Below are 12462 nucleotides of genomic sequence, written 5' to 3' on the forward strand. Positions count from 1 at the left end.
TGTATCAGTGATTAATTATTTGAACTACAGTCGTCCTGCGAGATTTCCAAGGATTAGAAAAAAAGTAGGATAGGGATGTCGGTAATAGAGACTCAGCTCTCCAACCCACTCAACCACCTGACATTGCAGATGAGCCAAATCAAGTAAGCACAGCAACCCTCAAGATGATTTCATATTAAATTAGCCAAGAGCTGGTGGAGGCTACTCAGAAGGAATCAAACTTAGGAGCCATGAATGACAAGTATGAGGAAGGGGAGAGAGATAAGAGTCAACGGGAAGAAGCAGCTATTCAATTGCCTTGGTGGGAAACAAGCATGGCTGTGATCACGGGGAAGGCCCTACTAGGTAGCAAAGTCAAAGAAATCCAAAGGTTCTCCGTTCCCTGGCTTGTTCTCTATTTCTTAGAACCATGATCTTAATTCCAATTATAATAAAGATTATTAATCTTCCATAAAAGCATACCTATTTCGATTCGTTTTACAGTGGTCAGGAGCTGGGCAGTGGTTCTCAAATTTTAGTGTGTATCAAAATTACTTGAAGTATGTGTTAAAAGAGATTGACATGATTCAACTCCAGGGCTTCTGATTCAGTAGGTCTCAGGTGGGGGGCAGTGGGGGGCCGGGGGGCTGTGGGTTTACATTTCTAACAAGTTCCCAAGTAACAATGACATCGCTGATTGGAGGATCATACTTTGAGAACCAATGGTTTAGGGAGTCAACTTGTAAGATGTTTAAAAGAGGCTATGGTCAAGATCAAGTGTTCTCACTTTGCTGTTACAATTCATTTTGGATTAAAATTACATTTCCAGTATGATTATCTTCAAATGTTATTTTAAAATACATCTGAAATATATTTTGAAACCAAATATTCAGGCGTTGTGTTAAGAAAGCAGTGCCTCTTAGCCAAGAGAACAGTGAGGAGGATAAACTGCTCTGTGGTATATGCAGACAAACCAGATGATCTAGAAGGCTAACTCTAGATCTGAATGAATATAACCAGAGCAGACCAACGATTACAGAAAAGATTGGGCGAGGAAGATTTATCACGAGTTCATTATTTGACCAGGACCTGTAAACCACCCATGGCTCTGTGTACAACTTAGTAGAAAAACCTAATGGGCTCCATCTATACCCCAAACCCTCACACTGGTAATCAAGATACATCTCATAGCCTGAGTTCTACTAGAAGGAATGGGAGTAGGGAGGGAAGAGGAGGATAGGATAAAGAGAGTGAGCAGATCCTCTTAATACCCTGAAGGAGAAAACTATCTGGAACCGGAGACATTATGCAGCTCTCCAGAAGTGGCCATTTGTGTTGCTTTAAATGCAGATTGATTACTGCTATTTGGATGTTGAGTGCATCATCTTTTCTGAAGAAAGGGAAAAGCTAAATTTCCCCACATTCAGCTGTATCGTCAAATCACTTCCCCACACCAGCTCTTTTAATGCATTTTCCTGTTATCACATCCACTTGCAATAGCTGATCTACCCTACTGCTCAAGAGTGAACCCCCCCTTGCCCTGCCCTACTGACATGTGCTGAATCCCATTAACAACCTCATGACCACGACACATAACTACAAACCCAAAATGTAGCGGGGTGTACACTTTCAGGGTTAAAAAGGAAAGGAAGCCGTGAGGATACTGAAGAGAAAAAACAGCCTCCTTTTTCTGTGCTGGCCTCCAACCTGTGCTGGCATGATGTGATGCAGCTGAGAGGGCAGAAGACCATTCACCCAGTGCCAGCTTTCCAGCACACTGGGGTTAAAAACCCAACAGCACCCCAGGGTTACAGAATTCTACAACTGAACAGTAAAGGAAAGAGGAAAACTTCCAATCAAAGCTGTTTTTCAAAATATTCAGTAGAACTTAGTTTTACTCAAAGAGAAATTTCACTTGAGGTCATTAGACTGAGAGTGAGAAATCTTGGTTTATTTAAAGCTGTACCATTAAACTATTGAGAAGATAAGAACAGAGGCCGGATAGAAGAGATGAATTTCAGGGAAATGCTCTCATGGGAAAATTTAATAGAAATGAGAGATGGGATAAAAAAAGATGTAAGGCAGGCAGTGTTAATAATGGAAAGGGAAAAAGGAGGAGGGGGTAAGAAAACAGGAGGAAAAGCGAAGAAATAGGGAAAAATCACAATTTCCAGAGGTACTATTAAAATTATTTAATGTCGGTCCCTCTGAGATTACATGCTTTGTAAGGCTTGAGTCTATTATCTTTTTTCTTCATTACTATTATCCCCAATGTCTGGGACCCAGGATACACTCAAGAAAATGAGAATGGAGAAAAGAAATGAATGCAAAGCCATCACATGCAAGATAAACCTGCCTTCAACAACTATTCCCAGAAGAGGAATGTCTGTTTTCTTAGAGAACCAGTTAACTCATGTAATCTATACACTGTGATAAGATATATTAGTTTTAAAATTTCAAAACACATACTCAAGTTCAAATCCCCGTTTCCTCCCTGCATAGGTATACACCGATGAAACTTGCTTTTTATTAAGACATTTAACAAATCAGAACCAATAGTCAAACCAGTAGTGCTGAGCTCTTCCATTTGAGAATCCTAAAGCCAGAGGTTTTAACTTAGCAATGGAAAGTGCTGGTGAGGAAGTCTTCACATTTGGTTCATAACCAGTACTGCAAATGACAATTAAAGATACAGAGAGGAGGGACCTTATCCAAAAGTTCTGTATTTTTTTGAAGAAACAGCTTTAAACGATTTTTTTTTTCACCTACTGAAATCTTGTGGAAAAATATCTACAAATCAGAAAAAAGTGGAGCTGCTCTGGCTACACGAAGAGTAGGAGACCAAAAGCACTTCTTTCCCAGTGGTACTGAAAGCATTTCAGTGGAAATGCAAAATACACTTACAATTCACTGCTACAAATGCAGAGAAATGGTAAGCCCACCTTGGCCCCCAACAACTATATCACCAAGAGAGAATGTTACTTCAGCTTCCCTCTTAATAATGAGTACTGATATCTGCCTAGGAAAGAGCAAGTTCTAGCCTCCCCATCAAAGCCTGTGATGGAAATGCCAGCACAGATTTCCTAGAGGTTCCAGCAGAGAGATGCCTGCCCAAATAGGTAAAAGCAAGAGACATCTGATAGGATTTTAATCAAGGACTGGTGTTTATGGGTTTGGAGATTAGAGGTACAGAGGTCAGCAAGGCAGGAGCACTAGTTGTTTGTTTTTAAAGAAAGGGGATGTTGCAAGGTTTGTTTCATGAGGAACACGCATACCTGTGGAGCCCGGAAAGACAGGGAGCCCCAGGCAGAACTGAGATGGGGAAAGACTTCTGCTTGCCTTTCAAAGATGCAGGACACTACCAGTTTTCTGAATCCCCGGTGTGCCTGGTTAGAAAGTGGATCCACACAAAAAGATAAGGGAGAGTCTGCCCTTTTCTCTTCTCATGAGATAACCCTAACCTCATTATATATGTCCAGAATGAATCTAAATTCATTTAAATCTGCTCAGACACTAGATTGTTCGATGCAATTGCTTTCCCAAAGTCAAGCTGGGGCATCAATTTCTTTTCTGACTATATACATCCTTATGTTGAAAAGACAAAATCTTAGAATTAAGAGGTGCCTTAAAGGAATCAAGCCCCAACACTGAGCTAACATAACTTCTGTGTTTTCCTGCAACAAGCCACAGATTCTAACAGTTTCTAAGAAATTTTAAAATATTACATTTTAAAATCAAGTTACTGGTAGCTTCAGGAGAATGCACACAGATGATATCCCCTGGGTCTGGATGTCCAAGGAAAACAAGGCACACGGCCAGGCTTTGATCTGGCTCCAAGCATTACCAGCTCTTCTTCAGTGCCCACAGCAAGCCCAACAAAACCCCACTTGGAAGACCTCTTAGAATGCTAAGGAAATTCATATTCTGGCCTACTTAAAATTAAACTGAAAGTGTTATGCCAAATATACAGGCTAGAGTATGAGAGAAGATACGAAAGTTCCCAATAATGACTCAGTATCTTAGAAATACCTCAGAAATATTGCAATAAAACGAAAACGGAAAATGCTGGAAAGTCTTTATGGGGATGAAAAATTAGGGTGGTGCAGGAAAGACATGATCTGTCAGACTCCCAAAGAAGTGCATATGAGGCCCCTAAAAGAGGGAACCGAGTTCAGGAGTGACAACACAAAGCGTAGGTCAGCTGCATGTAGGCCCCCCCCCCCCCCCACTAAAAACACGATATACACACACTGGAACTCTCAGAAGCCTGGGACAAAATCAAGGGCTTTTCAATGGAGCCCATGAGACAAACAAGGTGTGAGAGTACCAGCAAAATGCCAAAAAAAAAAAAAAAAAAAAAAAGACAAAACCTTATCTTGCCGGGACACAAGGTAATGAGGGAGGAGGCAGCTGATGACAGACAACTGAATCGGAAAGGAAGGCACCTACTGGGAATTAGGGGTTTATTTATCCTTCCAACAAAAAAAGATGTGCTTTCCTCTAAATATGCCAGCTCCTGGAGGTATAATGAAGGTTTCCCAAAAGGAGAAAGGCACGTGAATGAAGGGGCCTTGAAGGGTCAACACACTGATCAGAGCTGCAGAGGTGGTCGCAGCTTGCTTCTGGATGGCAGGTGGAGACACTCGGGAGTAGCAGGCGAACTTCAAACTGGGGCCCTTCCTCCCTGTCTCTCTCCTGGCTTCCCAGTGAGCGCATTACACATCACTCCTGGAGCTCTGGTCCTATGGTCTGTGCAGAGAACACAGCCCCCTGCGACGGAAGCAGTGGCCACTGAGCCCCGAGAAAGCTTGTCAACTCCTGGGCAGGCAACTGCCCTGACCCACGAAGTCAGCCGCATTAACAGGCTGCCCTTTCCCCAAAGCTTACAATGTTGCTCTAAAAGGATTAATGGCCAAGCAAAGTCACTGGAAGAGCAATGTGCACCAGTGCTGGTATCGCTAGTGATAACCAGAGGGAAAAAGTGCAGGATTCTAGAGGCCAGGGACAGAGCAAGCTGTGGGAATCAACACTCCTATGTGGAAGAGCTGAAGAAAGTGCCGGCCTCCCTACGTTACCCTCACCCACATATTATTTACCTAACGAGTTCCAGGGTGAAAGACTGATATGAATATAGCAGATGTTATTAATTTGGCCTTTGCTAATGCATTAGATACAGCACCTCAAGAAATTGTACTTGGGAAATTAATTCAAATTGGCTTGGTTCAGTACACAATCACCGAAGATTAAAAAGTAGCTGAAGGATGATAATCAAAAGATAGTTAAGTGACAGTCCATGCAGTGAGAGACTTGGGGTCAACACCAAAGCCATTCTTGGTTAGGGGTTCTATTCAGGGCCCAGGAAAGGAGTAAACAACTCGCTAATGAGATCTGCAGAGGACACTAAGCTGGGAGGTAGAGGAACCGCACCGACAGGGGCATAAAATTACAAGGCAGAGTTCAACTGGAAAAGGCAGCTGATCTAGCTAGGGGAAAACAACCCTAAACTCAAATAATATTCAACAGACAGGCAGGATAAGGGGCAGCAGAAGCATGTAAAACGATCTTTGACATGCTATAATGTGACAGAACCAAGTAAGAATGCTAAGGGAACATGAGGAGTATGTCATGGGGAATGGAGAGCTTCAAAGTGAAAGAAAGCAAACTAAAAGCAGATTGCCCCAAACAGGCGGGCTTCAAGCGAGATCAATTCCACCACTTAAAATGGGGGGAGAGTACCTTCTGAACTGAAAACATGTTTTAATGGCCACAGAACCACCATTCCCATCTGGCGGGTGTTCCAGTCTTTCTCGGATCTTCATTAGCCTTGTTGGGGGATTTTATCTAAAGAGGGTTCTGGGCTGCCATTCTGCAGCTAACAATACTGTCTAAAGGAAGACTTGCAGGTCATGCTGGCCATTTCTCCTACTTCTTTATGAGGTCTGTACTGCCCTATGACAATGCCTCACAGGCTTGGGGAAGTGGTTAATTCCTCTCTGTTTACTCAACCCACAACAGTGCAGTGACCCTGAAGCCAGTTTTTCTACCACCAGTCTGAAGGCAATGGCTCAACACAATTACCTCTAGGCTGCTCACAGCTTTAATAGACAAGCATGTTGTTACATTTATTCTGCTTAAAATGAGTGCTAAAAAGGTTGTTTTCTTCCTAAAACCTCAAAATTAAAAATTTCACTATCCTCAACACCCAAAAAGCAAATACTCTAACTAAAAACTGGGCAGAAATAACAAACATTTTTTTTCTGAAGAAGACATATACATGGCCAACAGACATACGAAAAGATGTTCAAAATCACTGATCATCAGGGAAATGTAAATCAAAACTATAATGAGATATCACTTTGCACCTGTTAGAATGGCTAAAATCAACATAAGAAACAACAGGTGTTGGTGAGAATGTAGAGAAAGAGGAACCCTCTTGCATTGTTGGTGGGAATACAAACTGGTACGATCACTCAGGAAAACAGCATGGAGGGACACCTGCTGGGTGGTTCAGTTGGTTAAGCATCTGCCCTTGGCTAAGGTCATGATCCCAGGGTCCTAGGATCAAGTTTCACATTAGGCTTCTTGCTCAGCAGGGAGCCTGTATCTCCCTCTGCCTGTGGCTCCCCCTGCTTGTGCTCACTCTTTCTCTCTCTGATAAATAAATAAATACATAAATAAAATCTTAAAAAAAAAAGGGAAAGAAAATGGTTCGGAGGTCTCCCAAAAGGTTAAAAATAGAACTACCCTATGATCTAGCAATGGCACTACTAGTATTTACCCAAAGAAAAAATACTAATTCGAAGTATTTACAACAGCATTATCTACAATAGCCAAATTATGAAAACAGCCCAAGTGTCCACTTGATGAATGGATAAAGAAATGGTGTGTATGTGTGTGTACACACACACACATACACAAACAAACACAGGAATTGTCATAAAAAAAAGAACAAAACCTGCAATTTGCAACAAAATGGATAGAGCTAGGGAGTATAATGCTAAGTGAAATAAGTCAGTCAGAGAAAGACACACACCATATGATTTCACTCATATGTGGAATTTAAGAAACAAATGAGCAAAGTTGGGGAAAAAGAGAGATGTAAACCAAGAAAAAGACCCTTTAGTCTAGAGAACAAACTGATGGTATCAGAGGGGAGGTAGACAGAGGAAACAGGTGATAGGGATAAAGGAGTGTGCTTGTTGTGATGAGCACTGAGTGATGTCTGGAAGTGCTGAATCACTATATTGTACACCTGCAACTAATATTACATTGTAAGTTACCTGTAATCTAAATAAAAAATATATTTAGAACATAATCTATAAAAAAAACCCTTCCACTACCTATGTATACCCATTAAACACAGCACATGTAGCTATTTCCAGCAGCATAAGAAAGCTTGCTGAGGTGGCTGGCTGGTTTAGTCGGTACAGCACATGACTCTTGGTCTCAGGGTCACGAGTTCAAGCCTTCCACATGGAGTGTATAGCTTACTTTAAAAAAAAAATTAAAAGATTAAAAAAAGAAGAAAGTTTGTTTTGCCTTACTTTCCAGAGCAGCTATGCAAATTATTTTCATGTCTATCAGTCACAAATATTCACTAGTGGCAGAGTGACACTGGGCCGAAAACAGGAGTCTAGATCCCATTGTACTGCTTAGTGCTCCTGTTATGCTGGGAACTTATAAAGTGTTTTTCAAGGTACCACTAGGTCACACTGAGACCACCTACAGGCTAAGCACAGACTCGCCCTCTGAATGCCGCTGAAGTGTGGTCTAATCACTATCCATTTCCTGGAGGAGCCAGATCATCAGGTGGTACTTAGTGACGTGAAGCTGCATTTCCCAATATGGGTTCTTCCAGCCAGGCTGCCTTAGTGATAATACAGACAGGGAGAGAAGGAAGAACTGAGGGAGGACTGAGAGAACACCAATTATGGATTATGTATCATATTATTTTGTGCTGGCCATTAAGGAGCCTTAAACTCTCTGCATACATGAATTAGGTTTTAGACAGGGCCTACTGGGAAAAGCCCACAAGAAAGAATCCAAAAACCTACAATAGTCTGACAGACTGATTTCTTAGCTGACATTCTATGTGACAAGTCTACAGATGCTCTATCCATCAGGATGTGACATGGTGTTAGAGGTAAGTGTCACATATCAGGGCACTGTTCTGGGCCAAAGAGCAAAAGAAGTGATCTCAATGACAAAGTCTGAAGCACAGATAACATGTGCCCAAACTCGTTCCTCCTCAAACCGCAGAGCATAACCTGGCAACTAGCAAACTTCTAGAACTAAACAAGTGGCTAAGGGCGGCGTGCGCCTCTTTCAAACAGTGGCTACATCTTGGTTGAGACCAAGCAGTCTGTTGAACTACCCTGGTCAGTTCACCAACATCTCATATTTTGCTCTTTCCTGGGAAGTCTGGGAAGTCTGGGAATCACTAAACTACAAGTACCATCCAGGGACAGACATCTCTGTGAGTAAGAGCCCACAAGGAATGTCACTGGTAAGAAAAAACACCAAGCAGTACAAACGTCCTTGGGGCAACCAGCCACAGGGATGAAGGACAGGAGTAAAATGTCACCGGGCTTCTCAAATGCTCTCCTGCCAGCTGTCAGAAGTGTGAAACAAAAACTCATTTCCTAATAAATGTTTTCATTTCCTTTGTACATGACAAAAGGTTGAGAGGTGATGAATGGGAGGGGCCAGGGAGCAGAGGGCTCTGGAGGTAAGAACTTGAGGCAAATGTCCCGTACACATAAGCAGAACTTCACTGTTAGGCCCAGGCAATGAGAGGATGGTGGTAAAAATATCTTGTACTCTCAATCTATGCTTCATATGACATCTACATGAGATCCTATCTACTGTATGCCTATTTTGCAGATTTAAACAAATGAAGGCCCAAGTGTACTCAACCAAGGTTACACAGCACATTTAAAGTGTACCCCTTTTCTTCGGATAGGGGCAAAACTGGGATAAAAGCATACTACAAGCTTTCTCAGTGTATTGCTTTCCATCACATTCTGCTCAGGGACAGGCAGGATAGTGGGCAAGGAAAAAAGCAACAATGCTGGTCTCAAGGTCTCAAGGTGATCACTGGGATGCTTCATCTCACCTGGCCTCTGCAGCAAGCAGCTCGTCATAGTGAGAGGACCGCTGATCGTCATCCTGCCGGTATCGGATCACCGTGGCTAGACCTTTGCTGACAAGGGCCTCGGCAATGTTTCTGCAACAGAAAAGACAGGTCAGTGAGCACTAGAGGTGCATATGGGGCTCAGTCAACAGAAATAATAACAGTTAGCACCTGGAGGTCTTATCGCATCCTGACACAGGGAGGGAGAAGCCAAGGATTTCAAGACCAATGAGCCGCTAAGCTAGAACCCCGAACAGGAGGTAGAATAACAAAGTCCCCTAGCTCAGCATCTTTCTGGTTACTACAGTCAGATGCTGTACCAATCCATATAGAAAAACCATCAGAAAATATCTGTAAAAAGCCCACATTATGCAGGGCTATTTACAGAATGTTATAAACAAGCCACTACCCTCAAGAAAAGTCTTCTCTGAAATATCGGGCACACAGATAAAAAACAAAACACATAAAAGCATGACCTAAATTTCTTAATATCTCCTTTCTAGCCTATACAGTAACTAGAAAAATGCCTTGCTCCCAGCTTGGCAATGTTACAAAGGTTAGTTGAACATAACAACACCCCATGCTTCTCTTCTCAGAGCTCCTGACAGCAGCTCTTCCACCCAAAAGGAGCTTCTAGAAGGTAAGGCTGTGAATGAATTTGGTGGCAGGTGCAGGTGTCTTGAGGGGTGGTGGTGGTGTTTCTATGGTGGAATAAAAATTCTTCATGAAGAAATGGCATGAGCTGGGGGAAGAACCAGGTAAAAAGTATAGAATCAGCGACGGCCAGCTTTGGAACAATGCTCCAGATAGAGTCCTTGCAGGACTACAGAAGGACTCAGATTAAAACCCTGCTTCAGGCAATTCTCAAGTGTGTCCAATCTTTTTTTCTTCCCCAGAATAAGAGGTGCCACTGTAAGTGGCCTCCATATACTCTTAACTAGAGAAGAGTACATTGGGAAGGACTCTGAGACAACAAGTAAAACCTATCTGCAAGATTCCTCCCCATGCCGGAAAGATGCCTTTGATGTGAAGCAAAATAAGCTGCAAACTGCAAAAACAAATTTTCCAAAAATGACCTGTAGCAAGCACTGGAGGACAAGAGGGAGGATACTATTGGGAAGAGGGATGGTTATGGCTTTCTTTGTGTCTGTCATGGTTACACCAAAGGCCCCACTCAAACCATCTGGTTAGCGCCCTTCAGGGAGGAGGTAGGATAAGCAATAGGCTACTGTACCATATGCTATGATTTAGTGTTGCTTAGGAATGTCAACCCTCAGCACAGTAGTGTTCTTAGAACCTCAGACCCTGGGGATGCTGGAAGCTGGACGCTGGACTAACCACTGTATGTGCATGTTTAAGCCACTGAAGGGTTCTCTTCATCAAAACCCAGGAATTTACTTTTTTAAAAGACGAAGAAAAAATTATGTGCGGGTAGAGAAAAGAGGAAAAGATGCTATGGCTGACTCTCTCTCATTATGTGCCCCTCTGCTGCCTGTTTATCTACTGCCAGCACGATATTAATATCTCCAAACCGCCACGGAATTAGCACTTCTCAAAATCCACTCCCACAAAGAGGCTGCTTTGCTGGCCTCCCCGTCTCCTGAGTCACCACAGAAGCGTGCTGGCAAATGCTGTCATGATCACAGAGTTGTGTTTGGCAGCGTGGAGAATGCCAACAGCCCCGAACCAGCAGCTGTAGGTACTGATATACGATGCGAATTTAAGGGTGTTACCAAGAAGCCCCAGGAGGGCAGGAGAGCAGCTCCACCCAGCACAGGTCAGAAAGGAGACTGGGGGACAGGGCCACCCGCCCTAGGGTGATTGGAAATGCCCAAAGAACAAAGACATATTCGTTACTGCATTTTGAACTTCTGCATGCTGACATTTTACAGTCAAAACAGGGGGTCTGGAGGAGAAAGCTGGAATGACTAGGCAGGCAAGAAAAGATTCACACAAATAAGCCTCAACATGAAAAGATAGAGAAAGCGAAGCAAAACAGCACAAACATTTAATGATCCACCCCTGTTAATACTGCTCAAATCAATTCCCAGAACTGAACTGAGTACCTACAAGGCCAGCAGAGAACCAAGGGCACAATCCCTCCCTTCTGTATCCTGTCAGCCAACAGACATTATTAGACAAAGCAGATAAGGCCTCAAATTCCCACTCCACAACCTGCCCACTACCAGCCTCCCCCTTAGCTCTCCAGAGCTTAGAGCATAAGCCATGTTCTCTTCACTTCTTACCCCTAATTACAGATTTCTCCTGGAGGAACAGTGGTGCTGGTGCTTAGTGAGCAGTGAGCAGAGTAAAACCACATGAAAAAATACCAGCTGTCATTACTGGGTGTTTACTACAAGCCAGGCATGTGAAAACAACATCACATGTATTTTCTTCTTGGTGTATATTTCCCCAGTGAGGATTCATCACACCATCTTAAAATTATTAATTGACTGTCTGTCTTCCTTTCTAAACTATGATGTCTGAGAGGGCCAGAGCTGCATCTTTCTGCACTGAAGTGCCTAGCTCAAAAGCTGACATAAAGTAGGCAGTACATATTTTCTGAATGCACTTAGTTTATTTAGGATAATTATTAAATGCAGCAAAATCATAGTACATCCCTTTAAATTTGTTTTAATACATCTTGAAAATTTTGAGATACTCTTTGGAATATCAGAAGAACACCCAATTGTTTTGGAAATATAGCCCTGGAACATTACTATCCTAAGCAACTATTAACCAAGCTTGGCCAGCATAGAATCAAGGACAAAAGCTTTCTACGTGCCTTAACAGCTTTTGTCTTTCCCCTCCCTGTTATCTAAAATTTGAATTTAAAGAGAATGAAAGGGAGAGAGAAGAAAATGGAATTAGCCCAGATCCATGTACTTGACTCATTCATTTCTTTTGGCTACTAATGAAAGGTCAGGAGATTTTTCCCTTGGCCAAAGATGGCTCCGAACCCGACAGGGGTGTATTGATCAGTTGCCCAGTGAATAAAAGAGAACATTAAATTATGTGCTATGGCATTAGGCTGCTTTAGACAAATTTATAAGTTCTGCTTTCTTGAGTGTATCAGTAATTCTACTCCAATTACACATGTCTGGCTCAAATGGATAATTCACAATCAGCATACAAAAAAGGACCTAACAGCCTTGGAAGTCTAACAGGAAATCATCTCTTGGTATCAGCTAGAAACACAAAGAATTAGTGCGGGGACTGAAATGCTTCTCCAAAACTAAGAGAAATTTAGATTCTGGTAAAAGTGAACCGTTGCCATCAGGCAGTATCAGGTATTCCTGATACAAACACCAACAGCTTGGGACTCACATACAGACCTTCTCAAAAGATCT

The 12462-nt window shown here is 42.5% G+C and overlaps 1 protein-coding gene across 2 annotated transcripts in view; it reads right to left on the reverse strand.

Moving 5' to 3' along the window:
- Window positions 1–12462, reverse strand: part of SND1 (staphylococcal nuclease and tudor domain containing 1) — a 411286-nt gene that overhangs the window by 180198 nt on the left and 218626 nt on the right. For both annotated transcript variants that reach the window (XM_032304558.1, XM_032304557.1), the window contains exon 13: window positions 9095–9205. In XM_032304558.1, coding sequence (XP_032160449.1) covers window positions 9095–9205 — 111 coding nt within the window. The remainder of the gene's footprint in view (window positions 1–9094; window positions 9206–12462) is intronic.

The sequence above is a fragment of the Mustela erminea genome, chromosome 11 (genome assembly GCF_009829155.1).
Source record: "Mustela erminea isolate mMusErm1 chromosome 11, mMusErm1.Pri, whole genome shotgun sequence".
In the NCBI taxonomy this organism is placed as follows: Eukaryota; Metazoa; Chordata; class Mammalia; order Carnivora; family Mustelidae; genus Mustela; species Mustela erminea.